The sequence below is a fragment of the Monodon monoceros genome, unplaced genomic scaffold (genome assembly GCF_005190385.1).
Source record: "Monodon monoceros isolate NGI ecotype Baffin Bay Population unplaced genomic scaffold, NGI_Narwhal_1 Super_Scaffold_13, whole genome shotgun sequence".
In the NCBI taxonomy this organism is placed as follows: domain Eukaryota; kingdom Metazoa; phylum Chordata; class Mammalia; order Artiodactyla; family Monodontidae; genus Monodon; species Monodon monoceros.
This window is the reverse complement of record NW_021703769.1, coordinates 64,256,750-64,278,413: the sequence shown is the minus strand read 5'-3', so window position 1 is coordinate 64,278,413 and position 21,664 is coordinate 64,256,750. Positions and strand designations below refer to the sequence as shown.

The 21,664-nt window shown below is 45.1% G+C and overlaps 1 protein-coding gene across 5 annotated transcripts in view; it reads left to right on the top strand.

Annotated features, from left to right (window-relative positions):
- Positions 1–4,143: 4,143 nt before the first annotated feature.
- Positions 4,144–21,664, top strand: part of PDILT (protein disulfide isomerase like, testis expressed) — a 47,293-nt gene continuing 29,772 nt past the window's right edge. The window contains exons 1-5 of one of the 5 annotated variants that reach the window (XM_029219407.1): positions 4,144–4,187; positions 6,168–6,288; positions 7,088–7,331; positions 13,738–13,807; positions 14,920–15,128. In XM_029219407.1, the coding sequence (XP_029075240.1) occupies positions 14,927–15,128 (202 nt within the window). In that variant the 5' untranslated portion in view covers positions 4,144–4,187; positions 6,168–6,288; positions 7,088–7,331; positions 13,738–13,807; positions 14,920–14,926. Of the gene's footprint in view, positions 4,188–6,090; positions 6,293–7,087; positions 7,332–13,688; positions 13,808–14,919; positions 15,129–21,664 lie in introns of those variants that run through there. The other 4 variants (XM_029219406.1, XM_029219408.1, XM_029219410.1 and 1 more) reach the window with 4 other exon arrangements.

Here is a 21,664-nt window from a genome sequence, read left to right as displayed (position 1 = left end):
TTTTCATTATCCTAAAAGGAAATATCTCACAGATCAGTAGTCACACCCTATTCTCTCCTTACCACGGCCCTGGCGACCACGAGTCTACTTTCTGTATGGATTTGCCTATTCTGGATATTTGACATGAATGGACTTATACAATATGTGGCCTTCTGTGTCTGGTTTCTTTCACTTAGCCTAATGTTTCCAGGTTTATCCATGTTGCAGCATGTGTCAGTGTTACATTCTTCTTGATGGCTGAGTAATATTCCACTGTATGGGTAGACCACACTTTGTTTGTCCATTCATCAGCTGATGGACATTAGGGTTGCTTCCACTTCCATAATGTTGCTATAAACATTTGTGTATAAGTGTTTGTGTGCGCATATGTTTTCTATTCTCTTGGATATACACCTAGAAGCATAATGCTAGGTCATACGCTAACTCTATGTTTAACTTTTTGAGGAATTGCCAAACTGTTTTCCACAGCACCTGTACCATTTTACATTCCCACCAGCAGTGTATGAGGGTTCTAATTTCTCTACATCTTTGCTAACCTTTCTTAGCAAACGCTTTTTTTTTTTTTTGTCGGTATGCGGGCCTCTCACTGTTGTGGCCTCTGCTGTTGTGGAGCACAGGCTCTGGACGCGCAGGCTCAGCGGCCATGGCCCTCTGCGGCACGTGGGATCTTCCCAGACCGGGGCACAAACCCGTGTCCCCTGCATAGGCAGGCAGACTCTCAACCACTGTGCCACCAGGGAAGCCCTAGCAAACACTTTTTGTTTGTTTTTGTTCGTTTGTTTTATTTTGTTTATTTCTTTTATTTAACACTTTTTTGTTTCTGTTTTGTTTTTGTTTTTAACTGTGTCACTCTGTGTGAAGTGGTGTCTCATTGTGGTTGGGATTTTATTCCCCTAATGAATAAAGATGTCGAGCATTTTGCCATGTGTATATTGGCCATTTGTTTATATTCTTTAGAGAAGTACCTATTTGAATCCTTAGCCAATATTTTAATTGGGTTATTTATCTTTTTATTGTTGAGTTTGAATTCTTTATATATTGCAAACATGTACAACATGTATATAGGTGTGTACATATATATGATTTATATATGTATATCAGATATGTGATTTGCAAATATTTTCTCCCATTCTGTGGGCTATCTTTTCACTTTGATCTACAAATACTAGAAATTTTCATGAAGTTTGGTTTATTTATTTTCTTTCATTGCTTATGTTTTAGAAACCATTACCTAATTCAGGATATGCACTTATATTTTCTTCTAAGAATTTTATAGTTTTTGCTCCTTCATTTAGGTCATTGATCCATTTTTGAGTTAATTCTTGTATGCAGTGTGAGGTAGGGACCACATTCATTTTTTGCATGTGAATATCCAGTTGTGCCAGCACCATTAATTGGAAGGACAATTCTTTCCCCATTGAATTTTCTTGGTACCTTTGTTGAAAACCGATTGACCATAGATTTATGGGTATATTTCTGGATCCTTAAGTCTATCCCATTCATCCATGCCAATCTTTATGCCAGTACCACATTGCCTTTTTTTTTCTTTCCCACACAGTCTTGATTACTGTAACTTCGTAGTAGGCTTTGAAATGAGGAAGTGTGTATACACCAGTTTTGTGTTCCTTTTTCAAGATTGTTTTGGTTATTATGGGTCCCTTGCATTTCCACATGACTCTATGGACAAGACTGTCTATTCTGCAAAGAAGTCTACTGGAATTTTTGTAAAGCTTACAATGAGCATGTAGATCACTTTGGGATGTATCGTCATTTTTTTGCAACTTTATAATTTCTGCCTTAATGGCAAATAAGTTTTTAAAAGTGCAGTTCTGCTTATTCATACTATTCCTTTATAAAAGGCAGACTTCAGGTAAGCTTTTAAATGCATGCATAATGTAGAGGCTATTATTTTCTGTCAGTTCTTTGTTCCTGAAAGTTAAACATCAGATGTGTTTTAAACTTCTGTCAGAATAGTCATGAAGGATATGTTATTTTTACATAATGAGGTAATATCTCAGGGGTGTGCTCACTGAGATACACCAAAATCGTAACAAGTTTTTCTTTAATAAATATTTCCTGGATTACTCTAGACTTTGGCTAGTTTCTAGAGTTCTGAAAAGTTGATTATGACCACTTTTCTAAGGTTTTTATTGCTGCTATTTTTGGAGAAAAAAAATTTTAGAAAGTCCTTATTCCATCCTTTTTTCTGACTTAACCCTATTTGTTTGATTTGTTTCATTAGGAGAAGTCTTCTATGGATGAGCCTAGTGTAAGCTCACTCTGCTTACACTCTGTAGACAGGAAAGGAGCACCCTGACTCCACCTCTTATTTCTCATTTAATTCACACAGCTTCAAGTGGCATATGAGTCCCTTTTTATAGTTAGAAAACTGAGATCCAAGGAGCCTAGGGATTTGCTCAAGGTCACACTTCAAGCGTATGAACCACATCTATTTGACAGCAAAGCTTGCTTTTACATCTCAGTCATTCTCACACCACCTCCATAAATTTTACCATATCCACTAACAGTAGACTGTTATTACATCTACTCACAGTAGTACTTGTCTCATCTTTTTTTAAAAACAAGCTCTTCTTAAAATTAACATAAATAAATTTCTTTGAGATAAATTTTATATTCTCCTACTACGAATAAAAAGTACCTTTAACATAGAATTCAGAGAGAGGCACAACAGACACATAAGGAAGGGAAAATGAAGAAGGAAGCAAATGCACAGAGATACCCAAAGAAATAGAGATCATCTGAATTCAATTCTATGTATCTGCTGTGATCTGTGAAAAGCTTTGAGCCTTAGCCAAGCTCTCTCCTTATTTAAAAGGGATGTGCACGACGTGAGGAAGATACTAAAAACAGACTAGGAGTCATACAAAACTTTCTCCTTCACTTGCTCAGAATGATCGGAAGGGAATCCAAAGGGGCGTAACTCTCTCCCTGTGTGATTTGGGCTCAGGAATGTGAGACACACTAGGGATTGGGCAAGGGTGTCTAAGGCTCAAAGACTTGGTCGTAATTGTTTTTCTAAGGTTAAATGCTAACAGTTTAAATTTTAGGACTTGAGAAACTCCCAAGTCAAAATGTCCACATGTCTTGTAGCCCTGAGTCTCACTGGGGTGCCCAAGCGTGGACAGAATCTGATGCTCAAGATGGACCCTGGGACACAGTGAGCTTCACCCTTTCCAGCTGACTCCACACATCCAGCACATCATGGGCAAAGTTGAAGTACTCAGGCACTGGCTGTCTGCCCAGGCTGATGATTTCCCAGGTGGCCACAATCTTCTGAGGGACAGGTAGAGGCGGCAGCTGCCCATGAGACACACAGATACCCCAGGCATTTCTCAGAGCCTGGAGGACCAGTCCTCTTAGCCATATCACCAAAGAGGAGAGAGAGCATCGTCATGAATTCTGGACTTCAGGGAGACTCTGAGGTTGGAGAGAAGCTTGTGGTCAGCCCTAGGGTGAGCACGGCACATATCGGCTTGTAGAGCAGAGTCCTGGGCTTTAGTCTGAGTTCCATGGTGTGATTTTGATCATTTCTCCTCCCTGGACATGAGGTCTAGCCCCTCCACCTCTACTGTCTGTGGATCTCTGTGGATCTGAGCGCAGGAACTCAGAGCCTGCTTCCCAAGGCTCAGTCCTTCAAAGCGAATCCCTCCAAAAGCCTTTGGCAAACCCTGAACTGGCCTGACAATGCGAAAGAGAACTCCAGGGCAGCACTCTCCAAAAGAAATGTGATGTGAACCACACGTACTCGTGTAATACACAATTCTCTAGTAGTTTCATTCAAAAAAGTAAAAAGAAACAGGTGAAATTCACTATAATACATTTTATTTAACTAGCTATATCCTATAATTTCAACATGTAATCAATACCAGAAATTATTAGAGAGATATTTTACAGTTTTTGTTGTTGTTCTTAATTCTTTGAAATCTAATGTGCGTTTTACACTTACAGGCACACTGCAGTTTAGACCAGCCCCATTCAAATGCTCAAGAGCTCCACGTGGCTAGTGGCTACTGTATTGGACAGAGAAGTTGTAGTGCCTGGCTCTTCCGAGTGTGGCCTATGGACCAAGGACCTCAGCGTCACCTGGAAGCAGGTTACAAAGGCAGAGCTTTAGACCCCACCCTCGACCTGTGGAATTAGAATCTGCATTTTAACAGGAACCCCAGGTGAGTCGAGCACGTTCAAGTTTGAGAAGCGAAGCAGTGGCCTCGGGACTGTCTCCCCAGTTTCTTTCTGCCAAGTTCCTCATGGTAATAATAATAATAGAATATGGGAGTAATAAATGCCATGGACTAAATGTCTGTGTCCCCCCCAAATTCGTATGTTAAATCCTAACCCCCAATGCAATAGTGTGAGGAGGCTGGACTGCTGGTGGGTGATTAGGTCATGAGGGTGGAGTCCTTATGAAAGAGACCCCAGGGAGCTCCCTGTTGCTTCTTCTTTCTGAGGATACAGCTCTGAACCAGGAAGCACGCCCTCACCAGACACCAATCTGCCCACGGTGCCTTGATCTTGCACCTCCCAGCCTCTAGAACTGTGAGAAACAAATGTTGTTTAAACCACCCAGTATACGGTATTTTTGTTATAGCAGCCCAAACAGACGAAGACAATAATCAACAATAATAATGTGTCATGGTAACAGGAAAAGCAATAATAACTGTCATCTACTGAAGGCTTACTGTGTATTAAGCACTTGAAAAGTGCTTTATATTTCCTTAAATCCCCATAACAACTGTATGATGTGTTATATTCTCTATTTTATAGATAAAGTGAGGCTTGGAGGGGAAAAGTGACTTCCAGGTCTCACCTCCCAGAAAGCTAGACCCCAGCTTCTGCTGTGCCCACCAGCCCTGCAACAGGGGTCGGCGTGCGAGGCAGGACTTCCTTTCCCTCACCTCCCTCCCCAACCCCTCACCTCTCCTGAACTCTGCCCCAAGCCCTTTCCTCTGCCTTTCACTCCTGGATTCTGGGGGCCCCTTGACAGCAGATAATTAGAATCCCAGGCCTCCTTCCCAAGTGCACAACGCCATTTCAGGCCCTGTCCTCTTTAGGCTTAATCAGTAAAGGCCTCAGGGGCAGCTGACACCCCCTGCTGAAGGATTTCTCTCCACAGTGCCTTGTTCTTGAACCCAGGAAGTGAGAAGACTTCTAGGTTTTGCTTCAGCTGAATGCAGGCCTTAATGCCTGTAAATATTCGGGCTCCTGGGAACGCCGGTAAAGGCAATTTGCTGACTCAGTCTCCCTCGGGAACTTTGGCCCCAAACGCAGCCAAGAGAAGGCAGAGCCCGAAGCCAGCGGGGGACATGTGGCTTCAGCTGGTCAGCACACTTGAGCCAGCGGGCATGGCCCCGCCACCTGGGAGATAGTACTCCAGCCCCAGCGCCTGCTGGGTGTCCGGACCTAGGGGATATTTTCCCTGAAAATTCAGGTCATCATCTAATCCAAAAAGAGAACAGGAACTTTATTATATTGTAGCAGAAAGGAGACAACAGTGACAATAATATAAATCAAATCACGTCCCTTTTCTGCGCAAAACCCTCTAGAGACAGGAAGTAGATTGGCAGTTGCCTGGAGCAAATGGGCACAGGGATCTCTTTGTTGGAAATGTTCTAAATTTGGAGTGTGGTCAGAGCTGCACAACTCTGTAAACTTACTAAAAGAAATTAATAGGGATACAAATAATTGTACACTTGAAATGAGTGAATTTTTGGTACGTAAATTATACTTAAATAAAGCTACTAAAAGGAACAAAGTCTCCTCTGGCTCCTTGTGTCGCTCAAAGGCAAAGTCTGGAAAACACCTCTCACCTGGCTCGCTGGGCTGCAGTCACAGTGGTCTCCCTGTGGCTTTGAAGTCCTGGCTTGGGGTGGGGTTGTTGGTAAAGTGCTTCTCTGAGAACAAAAACTGCACAAGTGACTTGTGGTGTTTGCCAGTATCTACGGTTAAAAATTCCCACCATGGCCAGTTTTGATTCCCACCAGTTTCAACTTATCAAAGTTTAACAACTGGCCTGCAAAGTTTCTGAATATTAAGAGGCTCTCAGGTGGCCCTTCAGGCCGGCTCCAGCCAGCACTGATTCAAGCCTTCTTGCGGGCTCCTCCGCCAGGACGCTCCATCCACATGGCTCACCGCCTTGCCACCCACAGGGCTCAGCTCATGGACCTTCAACCAACTGCCTCATCGAAAGTGGAACCCTCTCCCATCTGACACTTCCTGCCCGCCATTCTCTGCTTGACCTTCCTCCCCAGGATTTATCACTTTCTAACAGTCAGTATGTTTTCGTTTACTTTTTATAAATTTATTTTATTTATTTATTTTTGGCTGCGTGGGGTCTTCGCGTGGCTTTCTCCAGTTGCGGCGAGCGGGGGCTACTCTTCCTCGTGGTGAGCGGGCTTCTCATTGCGGTGGCTTCTCTTGTTGTGGAGCACGGGCTCTAGGCGTGCGGGCTCCAGTAGCTGTGGCTCGCGGGCTCTAGAGCACAGGCTCAGTAGTTGTGGTGCACGGGCTTAGTTGCTCCGTGGCACGTGGGATCTTCCCGGACCAGGGCTCGAACCCGTGTCCCCTGCATTGGCAGGTGGATTCTTAACCACTGTGTCACCAGGGAAGCCCTCAGTATATTTTAAAATATGTTTTTATTTTTTCCAGCGTTATTGAGTGACGGCTGACAAGTGCAATTGTACATACTTAAGGTGTACGCTGTGCTGGTTTGATACACATGCACATGGTGTAAATGATTACTGGGACAGGGTTTCCTGCCTTACAGGCACTATGCTACTCACTTTGCATGCATCATCTCGTCTAACAATCCTCCTAGGTGTTGAATGCCATTTTACTGGTGAGGAAACTGAGCCTTAGAAAGCATAAGTCACATGCCTGAGACCACACAGCTGCTTAGGGACAGAGATGGCATCCAAATTCCAATCTGTAGGCCCCTTTGATGCCGCGCCCAGGACCCCATAGTGTGTGTTGTTTCTGGCCCTTCTTGTGATCTCCAGCCCTCCTCCCCCCACTCAGCATGGGCAGGGCAAGGCCCCCTCTTACTCAACAATGGCCTATTCTTCTCCAGGGCCAGAACCCCAGAACTCAGAACATTGCTGCTGAGGATGTTCTGACCTCGGTGTGTCCAGGAAGGAACTCCACTTCTGCCTCTGGATTTACACCCAGCTGCCTTCGGGTCCTGCTCTGGTCACAAAGGGAAGCCAGGAGCCTGCTCTTCAGGCGTGAACTTCCCTCCTCAAGGGCCACAGAGTGTGCTGCCCCGGGCCCTGCCTTGGCCCCAGTGGGCCTGAGAAAAACCAGGCTTCCTGCAGGTATGAGCTTGAGTGAAAATGGCAATTCTGACTGAAGGGCCCTGCCCTGGCAGCCTTTCTTCTGCCAAGAAGGTTATAAATTTAAGTATGAATTTCAGCATAAATGGCTACACATTAGGATCACCAAGGGGGCTTAAAAAAAAAAGATGCCCAGACTCACCCGACCCTAGATCAATGAAATTGAATCCAATGTGTTTTGAGTTCAAGTTCTTTTTAAGCGCCTGGGGAGACTGAAATGCACAATCATGATTGAGAACCACTGAAACAGACCATGGGGTTTGTGTGACAATTAAATTAGGTTATTTGTTCATTCATTAATTCGACATGCATTGAGCTCCAGATCTGGGCCGGGCACCATTCTAGGAGGAGGGGAAACAGCCCTGAACAAAGGCTGTTATATTAAAAAGTTAGAGATATAAATAAGATGCACTCAGAAATAATAATACAAAATTTGAAGCAAGCAGGGGTAATGTGACTGACAGTGCTCAAAGCTGAGGTTGGGGAGACAGAGTGGCCTGGAGAGACCCCTCTGAGTTGCTGGTATTTGTACCGGGACACTTCAGAAAAGGCTGAATGAAGATAAGGGTAAGGGGTTCCAGGCAGAGGCAAAGGCCCTGAGGCAGGATGTGCTTGAGGAGAGGAAAGGAGACCAGCATGCCTGGTGCCCTGTGACTCGGGGGAGAGAATGGAGTGCCATCGTCAGAGGGGAAAAGGGCTATGGAGGCCAGAGCTGGCCAGAGAGAACAGACGCAGGGTTGGGTTGTCTGAGATGACAAGCCATGGACCTTTTAGTAAGACAGCAATGCGATCTGCATTACGTTTAAAAAGAAAACTGCTAACTGCTGTGTGAGGACTGGATTGGGGAAGCAAAGAGAATAAGTAGAGGGATCAGAAAGGAGGCCACTGCTCCAGCTGGACGAGGGCCGGCGGTGCTGGGACAGGGGCCCTCTCTATGGAACGCTGGTGGAGACAGCACACACTCAGTGGTCAGTGTACTGGCTGGCAGGTAGGAAGCCCCTCCGTGTTAGCTCTTCTTATTCTCAGTCTTATTAATAAAAGTTTCCCATCACGGCACTCCCCTGGAGTAGGTGGTGGGGGGAGGATGCTGGAATCTGTGGGACTGGGGCAGACGGTGCCTGAGGAGACACAGAGGGGCAGCAAGGGATGCCCGGCCAGAAGGGCAGGTGCAGGGAGAACTGAGGTCCACAGGCCCAGAGAACAGAGGGTCCCAGGTGGGGCTGAGGGAACAGTGCCAGGGGTTGAGCCAGAATGTGGTCCAGAGTTTGACGGGAGCCCTGTGATGAGGTAGGACGGCGCTGTGGCCACAGTCAGTTTCAGGAGAGAGTGCAAGAGGGAGAGACAGAGACAGAGACGGAGACAGAGAGATTACTCTCCCTGCCACCCCGCATCTACAACCTGCTCCCAGAAAGGCAAATAGTTCACTTCTTTGCTCCCTTCAGTAAAATGTCAGCTTCTGAGTGAAGCTTTCTACGTGACCCTATTTAAAATGTCAATACCCCCCTCACCTTATCCCTTTCAAATCTTCTCTGATTTACTTTTTCTCCTTAGCACTTACCAGCATGTGACATACTCGGTATTCTTTCTATCTCATTCACTTGTTCCCTCTTCTAGAATATAAGCTCCATGAATGCAAGAACTCTTGTCTATTTTGTTCACTTCTGTACCTAGAATGGTACTTAGCACACATGGAGACCTTAAAAAATATTTGATGAATGAACAAACGAACGAATGAGTGATTGAGTGGATGAATGAATGATCAGGAGTTGGGAAGACTGAAGTGGGCATAGTCTGACGGTGGAGGGCTTTCTGCACAGCTCAAGGGGCTCGAGCTCCATCCCGTGAGACCTGGGGCTCTGAAAGCATTTCCAGCCAGCAGGAAACCTGGCTCTTCCCTCTCGGGGGGTCTCGCACTTCTCCCTCCCCGTGAATTGACCAGGAGTCCCTGGGAATCCTGTGTCAAAGACCTGTGAGGGGAGAGCGTGGTAGGGCAGCCTCCACTGCCTCGGCTGCTCTCAGATGCTGGGTCACCCGCTGGGTTGGGGGGAGGGCACAGCAGCACAGGTCTCCTGAGTTGGAGATGAGACCACAGGCCCAGGCTTCCCGTCCCTCTGACAAGTGTTATCCAGATTTCTCAGAGAGGGTCTAACAACCTCAGGTCTTGAGGTTTCTTTCCGAAAGGCCTATTGGCACTTTTGCAAGTCCCTCTCGCCCCTGCCAAACAAGAGATTCTGTGTGTCAAGGGGTTTGGAAGGGGTCCCCGATAGTCAGTTGCAGGAAGGTTCTGGGTGGCCCTCACTGCCTTATGTTTACATAACTGAGAAGTGGTTATTCTAGTGATTTTCTGTAAAATAAAATTAACTCTCTAGTACTTTGATGTCTCCATCTAGGCAAAGAACTTTTAGATGACACTTTCTTTTGCAAGTAAATGATTCAATGAACAAATGAACAGGTGCCAACTAGAGAATGGCACTCGCCACCCAGTTCCACAAGAATTATGTCATTAGTCACTGCGGCGGCTGACCTTAAACGCACCCTGAAAGGAGTTCAGGGCAAAGATGAGGAATGAGGCCCTCTGTGGTCTGGGAAAACCGGCAGAACAGGCCTTCAGATAGTTAGATATTTTCAGGAGAAAGTTTTATGGACACAATTTCTTGCCTCTTCCCATACTTAGAAAAGCACTAAAACCAATAACTAGGGCTTTGGTTCCTTGCTGAGATGTGTGTTTGATTGCGTGTACTCCTTCACCAAAATTACGTATATACTGACCTCCCCCCTTACACCTTCTGAGCAGTTTCTCAGAGCCATCTGAGAGGCTGTCCCCCTAGGCTATAGTCCTCAACAAGACACTGAATAAGCTCAACTCACAGCTCCTATGCTGTGCGTTTTCTCCCAAGTCAACAAAGGTGAATTAATACTAGAAACAAAAGTTCCATCTAATAGTCATCGCGCTGTACCAGACTTACCCAGGGCTAACGAGTGTCATGTTACCTGGTGGGCCATGGGGCTCAGCAGTAGTGAGCCCTTTGGCTGAAATGCAGATGTGAATCATATATATGCACCACTTGCCTTTCCAGAAAACCAGGCTCTCCACCGACTTCCTCCTTATCTCAACTCTCTCTGTATTGATTTTATCTGACCATGTGGTTCTCAGCCTACAGGCTGCAGGACAGAATTACCTGGAAGGCTTAAGAGACATGACAATCAATGACAATACGTGGATCTCAATTGGATTCTGATTTAAACAAACTTAAAACTTATGAAATAATCAGAGGAGTTTACTGTCTGGATATTTGATGATATGGGAAATTGTAGTTAATTTTGTTAAGTGTGATAATGGTGTTGTGGTTATGTTTTACTATAAAATCTTCATCTTTTAGAGACTCATAATGAAATATTGATGGATGAAATAATATGATACCTGGGACTGGCTTCAAAAATAATCCAGGGCAGGGAGTCGATGGGAGTATAAAAGAAATAAGATTGGTGATGACAATAACAGAGGTTGAGTGATGAGCTACCTTGGGGGTATGTTATACCATACCATTCTATTTTTGTGTATGTTCAAAATTTTCCAAATAGAAAGTTAAAAAAAAGAATCAGCTGGAGAGCTTTTAAAACATACAGATATCTAGACCCCGCCTTGAGCAACTTTTTTTTAATAGATCTTTGTTAGAGTATAATTGCTTCACAGTACTGCGTTAGTTTCTGTTGTACAACAAAGTGAATCAGCCACATGCACACATACATCCCCATATCCCCTCCCTCTTGCGCCTCCCTCCCACCCTCTCTATCCCACCTCTCTAGGTCATGGCAAAGCACGGAGCTGATCTCCCTGTGCTATGTGCTGCTTCCCACTAGCTATCTATTTTACATTCGGTAGTGTATATATGTCGGTGCTACTCTCACTTTGCCCCAGCTTCCCCCTCCCACCACGTGTCCTTAAGTGCATTCTCTATGTCTACATCTTTATTCCTGCCCTGCCCCTAGGTTCATCAGAACCATTTTTTTTTTTTAGATTCCATATATATGCGTTAGCATATGGTATTTGTTTTTCTCTTTCTGACTTACTTCACTCTGTAAGACAGGCTCTAGGTCCATCCACCTCACTACAAATAACTCAATTTTGCTTCTTTTTATGGCTGAGTAATATTCCTTTGTATATATGTGCCACATCTTCTTTATCCATTCATCTGTCAATGGACACTTAGGTTGCTTCCATGTCCTGGCTGTTGTAAATAGAGCTGCAATGAACATTGTGGTACATGACTCTTTTTGAATTATGGTTTTCTAAGGGTATATGCCTATTAGTGGGATTGCTGGGTCATATGGTAATTCTATTTTTCACTTTTTAAGGAACCTCCATACTGTTCTCCATAGTGGCTGTATCAATTTACATTTCCACCAACAGTGCAGGAGGGTTCCCTTTTCACCACACCCTCTCCAGCATTTATTGTTGCTAGATTTTTTGATAATGGCCATTCTGATCAGTGTGATACCTCACTGTAGTATTGATTTACATTTCTCTAATAATTAGTGATGTTGAGCGTCTTTTCATGTGCCTCTTGGCCATCTGTACGTCTTCTTTAATTTTGAATTAATAGTCTAGGGTGAGAGGAGCATCAGTATTGCCTTAAAATCTCCCCAGAGAATTTTAATGTGAATCCAAGTGAAAGAAGTACTAATAAAGCACAAGTTCCTTATGAACCCTCACAACTACTCTGGGATACAGGACTACTCACCCATCCTGCAGAGGGAGGTGCTGTGCTTTGATAGTGGACTTTGCAAATCTGAGGACCTGTGACCACTTCCAAAGTCCAGAATATGAGGTATGGGCATGAGGGCAGTGTGCTATTGTGATTTAGACCTGAGGGTAGCAAACTTTTCCTGCAGAGGGCCAGATAATAAATATTTTTGGCTTTGCTGGCCACATAGGGTCTCTGTTGCAACTACTTCACCCAGCGGTCGTGGTAAATGCAGCCACAGATGGTAGTGACGGAACGGGCGTGGCTGTGATCCTCTAACACTGTATTTATAAGAAGAGGCAGCAGGCCATAGTTTGCGACCCCTGGTTTAGACCCATAGGCATGGGGCTCAGATATACCTGAGCTCAAGTCTCGCTCCTTCTTCTTGGATGGGTCCCCACCTTGTAAGGTGGGCATCATAATTGGACCTACCTCCCAGACGTGCTGTGAGGGTTAATGGGATGATGAGTGTAAAGCTCAAATACTAGCTTACTACCTAGTGATTGATTTATTACTGTGGGCCGGCATGGGACTGGGGACTGGGTCTGCAGTGGTGCGCAAAAAGAGACAGGGCTGGGGTTTCAGCACAGAGAAGGGACAGAAGGTAGGACCCCTTTGTCAGGACCCCAGAAGCATCAAAGCTCTTGCCACTCCTCCCCATTCTCCTCCCTCCTGTTAGGAAGGCACACTTTTATCTCCTTTGGGGAAGGTAACTGTTCCTTCTGTCAACATGTTCTTCCAAACCTAGAGTTTATAGCATAAACCTTTGAGTAGTCAAAAACCCTTTTCTTTCTGAAAAGCCCAGTTCTTGCAATTGGAGCTCTGGCTTGCAAGTGTCTTGCCCCTGCTGAGTTTCAAAGGCCTGTTTTGCAGCCCTAAACCAAAAATCCGATTCTGTTCTCTCTTGCCAGCCTCGGTCCTCCCCTCTGAGACAGGATGTGATTGAATGGCGGATACCAGGGGTGGTGGTTGGGCGGAAGCCTCAGTTAGTGTCTCAAAACACTCTTCACTACATCAGTTTTGCAGGGGGACACTAGAGAGGCAGTACGTTATTGTGGTGAAGGGCGTGGATTCTGTAGCTAGATTGCCTTGTTTAAAATCCTGACTCTGTCACTTATTAGCTGTGTGGCCTTGGGCAAATCACTTAACCTCTACGTGCCTCATTTTATACTCACTAAATGGGGATTATAATAGTACCATACTTACCTTATAGAGTTGTCATAAGAGGGGTGATGACATGGAATGCATTAAAACAGCACCTGGTACATGACAAGTATGTTTAGTTACAGGTATTTATAAAATTTAGCACTTGAGAATTGGTCACAATTCTTTATCTATTAGACAAAAAAATTACAATAGAAGATCTACTTTTAAAAAATCCTCAGATAGTGTGCCAAACATATTTCCCAGGGAAATATCAAGTATCTATTCATTCATGTTCATTTTCCTATCATAAATGCCAGGTGCTAGGAATACAGCGCTCAACGAAGGAATTCAGGTCCTTATACGTTTAATCTGAACTTGCTATATGTCTTCTTATTTAAAACACTTGGGTAGTCTGTATGCTACACAGGAAAATGGCTCTATGCTTGTGGAGAACATGCGAAGATCTGTGACAGTGATCCTATGCTTTAAATTATTAGGGAAAACCTATGTTATCAGGGAGAGTGGAACTTACAGAGAGACAGCTGCTGACCCAAACCATTCTAACAGGTAAGAATCGTAAAAAAGATAAACAAATAAAAAGAAAAAAGAAAAGAATGAGAAAAAAAAGAGGAAAGGAAATCATGTTATAGATCTAATATGTACTCTTATCAGAAGGTATCTGGTGTATATTTCATCTCATTGAGTAAGACAATCGGAACAATGAACAGTACACATACCTAATTCCATTTATGTTTACATATGTACATTCAAATATACATTCATATGGGCATTTTCAACATCAATAAAGATTCATTCCAAACTGTTAAGAGTCACTTTCTCAGGGGTGGTGTTATGGGAGAAATTTTTATTTTTTACTTAACATTTTTTTATTGTATTGCTTGGAATTTTTACAAGTGTGCATTAAGGTGATTACTTTTTTTTTTTGCGGTACGCGGGCCTCCCACCGTTGTGGCCTCTCCCGTTGCGGAGCACAGGCTCCGGACGCACAGGCTCAGCGGCCATGGCTCACGGGCCCAGCCGCTCCACGGCATGTGGGATCTTCCCGGACCGGGGCACGAACCCACATCCCCTGCCTCGGCAGGCAGACTCTCAACCACTGCACCACCAGGGAAGCCCCTATGGTGATTACTTTTAAAAGAAATATTTACACTTGAGAAAATTTGCTCAAAAATCAAATGGGGTACACTGTCAAGTAGTGAGCTGCCCATCAAAAGAGGTATTCAAGCAGGAGCTGGAGGAGCATGAAGCAGAGGCTGTGATAGGGATTGGACCAGTCATCTCTGAGACCCAGAGGCTCACCCTGGGATTCTGGACTGGGTTTCATATCCGAAAAATTCTCACCTAGTGTCCGGGGAGCCAGTGGGCTTGAGTGACTGGCATGTGATTTGGCTTTCTGCTGCTGCAAGTGGGACCGTGCTCCTCTGAACTAACCCTGCGCCGTTTCCGTGGGCCCTGAGGTTACCCTAACGCTTTGCCTCTCCTTTGCCAGCTTGCTTTGCTAAGCTGTGGGCACCGCTGGGGGGGCAGTGGAACATGCTCAGGCCATGTTCTCCACATCAGGACTGACCTGGCAGGGAAGGAGATGGAGAGGGAGTGATGACATGGGGCCCCACCACCTGTGTTGATAAGGGTTCTTGTTCTTGTTCCTGCCCCTGCAGGACAGCAATGGAGCTGCTCTGGATGTCTCTGCTGCTGGTGGCCTCTTGTGTTGGCACTGTCCAGGGCTCACCAGAGGTGGACGTCAAGGAAGCCAGCATCAACGTGTCCCAGCCCTTGCACATCCTGGTGGAGAAAAACCTGATGGTGCTAACACCTGCCGGCCTGACCCAGATGCTGAATGAGACCCGCTTCTTGATGGTGCTCTTCCGTGAGTGTCCCTCACTCCTGGGCAGTGGGTGATGGGTGGGCTGAGACCTGCCCCCTTTCTCCTGGCAGCGAGAGGAGTTTTATTTATTTATTTATTTTACATTTGGCTGCACTAGGTCTTCGTTGCTGTGCGCGGACTTCAGTTGCGGCAAGCAGGGTTACTCTTCGTTGTGGTGCGCGGGCTTCTCGTTGTGGTGGCTTCTCTTGTTGCAGAGCATGGGCTCTAGGCACGCGGGCTTCAGTCATTGTGGCACGTGGACTCAGTAGTTGTGGCTCGGGGGCTCTAGAGCACAGGCTCAGTAGTTGTGGCGCATGGGCTTAGTTGCTCCATGGCAGGTGGGATCTTCCCGGACCAGGGCTTGAACCCGTGTCCCCTGCACTGGCAGGCGGATTCTTAACCACTGTGCCACCAGGGAAGTCCCCAGAGGAGTTTTAAATATTGCTAAACACATGAGAACACGTTTTAATAATAATTTTAAAAATAATATATATAATGTCATCCTCAATTTACAGATGAGAATACTGAGGTCCAGGGAAATTAAGCAATTTGCAAGATACTATGTTGCCACTCTTGTCTTGATTTGTATCTGGCTCCTCTGTCCCACTGAAGGCAAGAAGCCAGGATTTACCCTCAGGTGTCTTTACCATTCTGAACCTCAGTTTTCTCCTCTGTAAAATGGGCGTGAACATAAGGGCCACACTGGATGATTGTGAAGACTAAATAAGATCGCGTGTTAAGTTGCTGGGACACAGTTATGGGCACGCTCTTGAGAAAGATTTTTAGATCATCACCTTTACTGTCTGAAGTTTGCATGCCCACGTTTATTCTTTAGGCTTTGCATCAGCCTGCATTTTGACAGAGAGAACAGACTTCTTTTTCCTGAGACGTTGGCACAGACCTGTCTGTGCCTTGGGACAGGGTAGAAGGGGTTTTCCTAACAGTCACATAGTGAGCACTTACTGTGGGCCAGGCACTGTCCTTATAGCCCAGTAAATGTCATATAATCCTCACAATGACCCAGTATGGTGCCACTATTTGTCTCCCTATTTTGGGACATTTCACAATTGAAATTGAATTTACATCTGCTCTTGAAAAAACAAAAGTTCTGGAAGCACTGGCTTACATTCCTGCAATGTGACAGTTGGCTGGAGCTGAATAACGATTTCCCGTTTTGATCAGAAAACGTACTTGTCAGTTTACCACATCCCTATCCAGCCAATCCCACACAGTCACGCCCCTGCCTCACCCCTCTAGTATCTGAGTTTGTGTCCCCTGCCTGAAATTCAGGCCTCCCAGCTCCTTCCTCAATCTTTGTCTCTTCTCATTTGATACATTCTCTCCGAGTGATGCCCCTTCAGTGGGGGAGTCGGGTAAGTGACAGTATCAGCAGCTCAGTTACCATGGATCCCAGTGCTTCCTCAGCTGGCCTGTGCAGCTACTTCATAGCAACATAGAACAAAAACATTCTTTTTGTGCCCTTAACCTTGGTAGTTCACAGAAGGGAAAATCTAATTGGGTCATTTTGCCTCCATCCGATGTGGAGCATGGCTGTTGTGTAAAGTTCCATCAAAATAGTTCCAAGCCTCTGACTTCCATCCAGCTCAGGCTGTTAATGGTTTGTTTCCTTCAAAGTGTCAGGATGCATGCCTAATTTTACTTCAAGCCCATGGAGCAAGACCTAGGAGAGATCCAGTTTGGGCCATTTTCTTTACATGAGCCTGTGAGCAGGACATGATTTCCACTTTGCTGAACTACTCCTCCAGCTGGTTCCCTGCATCCCTCATCCACACCAAGACTTGGGCCACTACTTGAACATTTGTTTTATGATTCCTTTCTCAGAAGAATTGAGAACTCTGCAGCTGCTCTACCTGCTGTGGATTATGAGTGAATGGTTTGCACAGGTCAGACATCTAAGCCATCTTCTCTTTTTGGCTGCAGCCTTGAACCCTGAATCCTAGACCCTCAGTGGAGACATGGAAGGATTTAGAGCCACATACTTTGCACGACACAACACACATCGCGACACTCATTTACCCTTCCAGAATGGCACAGCAGGTCGCCAATCCTGTCCGTGTGAGAATGCAAGCTCTGCCCGTGACTACTCTGTTTATTTTTAATGAACTTATTTATTTGTTTTTATTTTTGGCTGTGTTGGGTTTTCATTGCTGCGCGTGGGCTTTCTCTAGTTGCGGTGAGCGGGGGCTACTCTTCATTGCGGGGCGTGGGCTTCTCTTGTTGTGGAGCAGCGCTCTAGGTGAGGGGCTTCAGTAGTTGTGGCTTGCAGGCTCTAGAGCGCAGGCTCAGTAGCTGTGGCACATGGGCTTAGATGTTCCGTGGCATGTGTGATCTTCCCGGACCAGGGATCGAACCCATGTCTGCTGCACTGGCAGGCAGATTCTTAACCACTGCGCCACCAGGGAAGTCCTGACTACTGTGTTTTAATCAGGGCAGCAGGGCAAGTTCATGCCTCTTTGGGGTGTTAACTGTTGTCTTGTAACTTAGGGATTGGATTGACATCGAACCTGGGGCTACAAAGGAAGCTAATCCATTTTATATACTTTAATTGCACTTGATAACAACCAATTTGAATAGTTTAAATTTAAAGCCTTCCCATCAGCAGGTATTTCAAAGCGGTGAACACCAGCAGAGATGCTATCTAAAAGACCCTCAAACTCATTTCATTTGAATATTTGATGCCTTCACATATACAGTTTAAATCAAAATGAATTCTCAAAAGCTGGCAGACCCTTTAAATCACCTCTGGAAAAACGAATGACTTGGGGCAAGCATTATAAAAGCTTTTTTTCCAGGAGTAAATGGCTTTTTACAAATAGGTCTTTCCAATATTGTCTCCAGGGAAATACTGCCCTGGTAACTCTCAAATGCTTAGCTGCTGCCCACTTTCTCATCTCTCCAAGGACCCCAGGCTCAAGAGCCAACACCCAGGACGATCTTTGCTCTTGGATATCCCTCGCACATCTCAATGCCACGTGTGTCCAAAATAGACCTCAGCATCTTTGATTTGCTCCAACGGCAAGCTTCTTCTCACATCCTGTCTTGACTGACAGCACTGTTATCCACATAATGTCAAAGTCAGAAATCCAAGATCATTCTTAACTCCTTTGTACTCTCGTCTCTAATCGTCACCAAATCCTGTTTAAACTACTTCCTGAAGCCCTCCGCAATCACTATTTCTCCCCATCCCCCTGCCACGGCCTTAGTTCTGGCCTCACCATTCCCACCATGAACCACTGCAGCATCTTCTAGATGGTCTCCCTTCCCTCTCCAGTGCCGTCTCTACAGTGTACCCCGAGAAATTTTGTTTTCTAAAATGCAAATCTGATTGGGTCACTCCCTGATTAAAAACCCCCAAAGATTCTCTAAGTCCCCAAACTCCTTAACACGGCTAAAATGTCCTCTGCTTGATCTAACCAGGCCTCCTTCTCCACTCCACTTGAACTCTGTGCTCTACACTCTGAGTGTGGCCACCAGGTAGGTCACACTGGCATCAGCCTCCTGGCCTTTACACTTGCAGTTCCCTCCACCTATAGTGTCCTTCCTGAACTTCTTCACCTGGATTGTGAGGTTTAAGTTCATGGAATTGCTCTGTCAAGAGGCTGTGTCCACCTTACTCCCACCTAGGCCCTCCCGCGCTCACTCAGCCCTCTGCACACTCCTTTTCATAGCATTTACCACACTGTATTGAAAATGCTTTACTTTTTTTTTGCGGTACTTGGGCCTCTCACTGCCGTGGCCTCTCCCGTTGCGGAGCACAGGCTCCGGACGCGCAGGCTCAGCGGCCATGGCTCACGGGCCCAGCTGCTCCGCAGCACGCAGTATCCTCCTGGACCGGGGCACGAACCCGTGTCCCCTGCATCGGCAGGCGGACTCTCAACCACTGCGCCGCCAGGGAAGCCCTGAAAATGCTTTTAAACTTGTGAGCTGCACCGGGCACAGGGGTCAAATCTTATTCGTCTCTTGATTGCTAACATCTGGGATTGTGCTTGGAGCATGGCAGGCCTGAGGAGATGCTGAATGAATAAATGAGCTTTCCTTTGGCCCACAATGTTGCCCATGAATGAGACAGGAGAAAAGGGAAGGCTACGTTTAGCAGAGAGAGGTCAAAATGAGACTTAACAAGAGCTGTTTCTGGGTTCATTAATTAGTCATTAGTAATCATCCATAAAGCAGAGGTGGCAGGATTGTGCCCTGGGAGCAGGTTAGATGATGTGATGGGGAATGAGAATGATAATGAGGACCACAGTGGTGATGACGGGGACGAGCATTTACTGAGACCTGTATTCCAGGCACGGGGCTTGGTCTCATTGTCCCTGTCTTACATTTCAGAGCAGGTCTAACACTCAATCCATCTTAAACTGTGCTGATAATTGAGACATTCATTCATTCATTAAACATTTATTAAATACTTATTACATACCAGATATATTCTAGGCACTGAGTGGTGAACAAAGCAGACAGACATCCTTGCTTTATGGAACTTTTATCCCAGAGAGGGGAGACTCAAGATAAACTGGTAAAGAAGTAAAAAAGGTAGCATATCTTCAGGGTAAAAGTACTATGGAGAAAAAGCAGAACTCTTAGGGAGTGCAAGGAGTGGGTGGACGTGGGGCTGTGGTTGTGTACAGGGTGGCCAGGGAAGGCTTTCCTGAGAAGGCGACAACTGAACAAAGACCTGAAGGCAGTAAAGCGGCAACCTGAGGAGAGCATTTCAGGCAGAGGGAGTAGCAAGTGCAAAGGCCCTGAGGTGGGAATCTGCAGGGTGGCTAAGCTGAGTTGTTGAAAAGTAGTGGGAAATAAGATCAGAAGAGTGAGGAGCAGAGTCTTTAGGGGCTTGTAGGTCACTGTAATGGTCAGAGAAATTTGTTGGCTGGCCCTTGAGGAACTAGAAGGAGTTGGAGACCACCCTGAAGTCCTTATCACTTGTGAGCACATCTGTACACTATAAATCACCCTATGGAATGGAGAGAGGGTTATTCTCAGAATCCTTTTCCATGCTTGATCTCGAACTTGTTCTAAAGTGGGGTTTCTCGTCCTCAGCACTATTGATATTTTGGCTGACTAATGCCCCCCTTTTTTGTTTTAACATCTTTATTGATGTATAATTGCTTTACAATGGTGTGTTAGTTTCTGCTGTATAACAAAGTGAATCAGCTATATGTATACATATATCCTCATATCCCCTGCCTCTTGCACCTCCCTCCCACCCTCCCTATCCCACCCCTCTAGGTGGTCACAAAACACTGAGCTGATCTCCCTGAGCTATGCAGCTGCTTCCCACTAGCTATCTATTTTACATTTGGTAGTGCATATATGTCAATGCTACTCTCTCACTTCGACCCAGCTTACCCTTCCCCCTCCCTGTGTCCTCAAGTCCATTCTCGACATCTGCGTCTTTATTCCTTTCCTGCCCCTAGGTTCATCAGAACCATTTTTTTTTTTTTTTAGATTCCATATATATGCGTTAGCATACGGTATTTGTTTTTCTCTTTCTGACTTACTTCACTCTGTAAGACAGACTCTAGGTCCATCCACCTCACTACAAATAACTCAATTTCGTTTCTTTTTATGGCTGAGTAGTATTCCATTGTATATATGTGCCACATCTTCTTTATCCATTCATCTGTCGACGGACACTTAGGTTGCTTCCATGTCCTGGCTATTGTAAATAGAGCTGCAATGAACATTGTGGTACATGTCTCTTTTTGACTTATGGTTTTCTCAGGGTATATGCCCAGTAGTGGGATTGCTGGGTCGTATGGTAGTTCTATTTTTAGTCTTTTAAGGAACCTCCATACTGTTCTCCATAGTGGCTGTATCAATTTACATTCCCATCAACAGTGCAAGAGGGTTCCCTTTTCTCCACACCCTCTCTAGCATTTATTGTTTGTAGATTTTTTGATGATGGCCATTCTGACTGGTGTGAGGTGATACCTCATTGTAGTTTTGATTTGCATTTCTCTAATGATTAGTGATGTTGAGCATCCTTTCACGTGTTTGTTGGCAATCTGTACATCTTCTTTGGAGAAATGTCTATTTAGGTTGTCTGCCCATTTTTGGATTGGGTTGTTTGTTTTTTTTTATATTGAGCTGCATGAGCTGCTTGTATATTTTAGAGATTAATCCTTTGTCAGTTGCTTCATTTGCAAATATTTTCTCCCACTGTGAGGGTTGTCTTTTCATCTTGTTTATGGTTTCCTTTGCTGTGCAAAAGCTTTTAAGTTTCATTAGGTCCCATTTGTTTATTTTGGTTTTTATTTCCATTTCTCTAGGAGGTGGGTCAAAAAGGATCTTGCTGAGATTTATGTCATAGAGTGTTCTGCCTATGTTTTCCTCTAAGAGTTTTATAGTGTCTGGCCTTACATTTAGGCCTTTAATCCATTTTGAGTTTATTTCTGTGTATGGTCTTAGGGAGTGTTCTAATTTCATTCTTTTACATGTAGCTGTCCTGTTTTCCCAGCACCACTTATTGAAGAGGCTGTCTTTTCTCCACTGTATATTCTTGCCTCCTTTGTCAA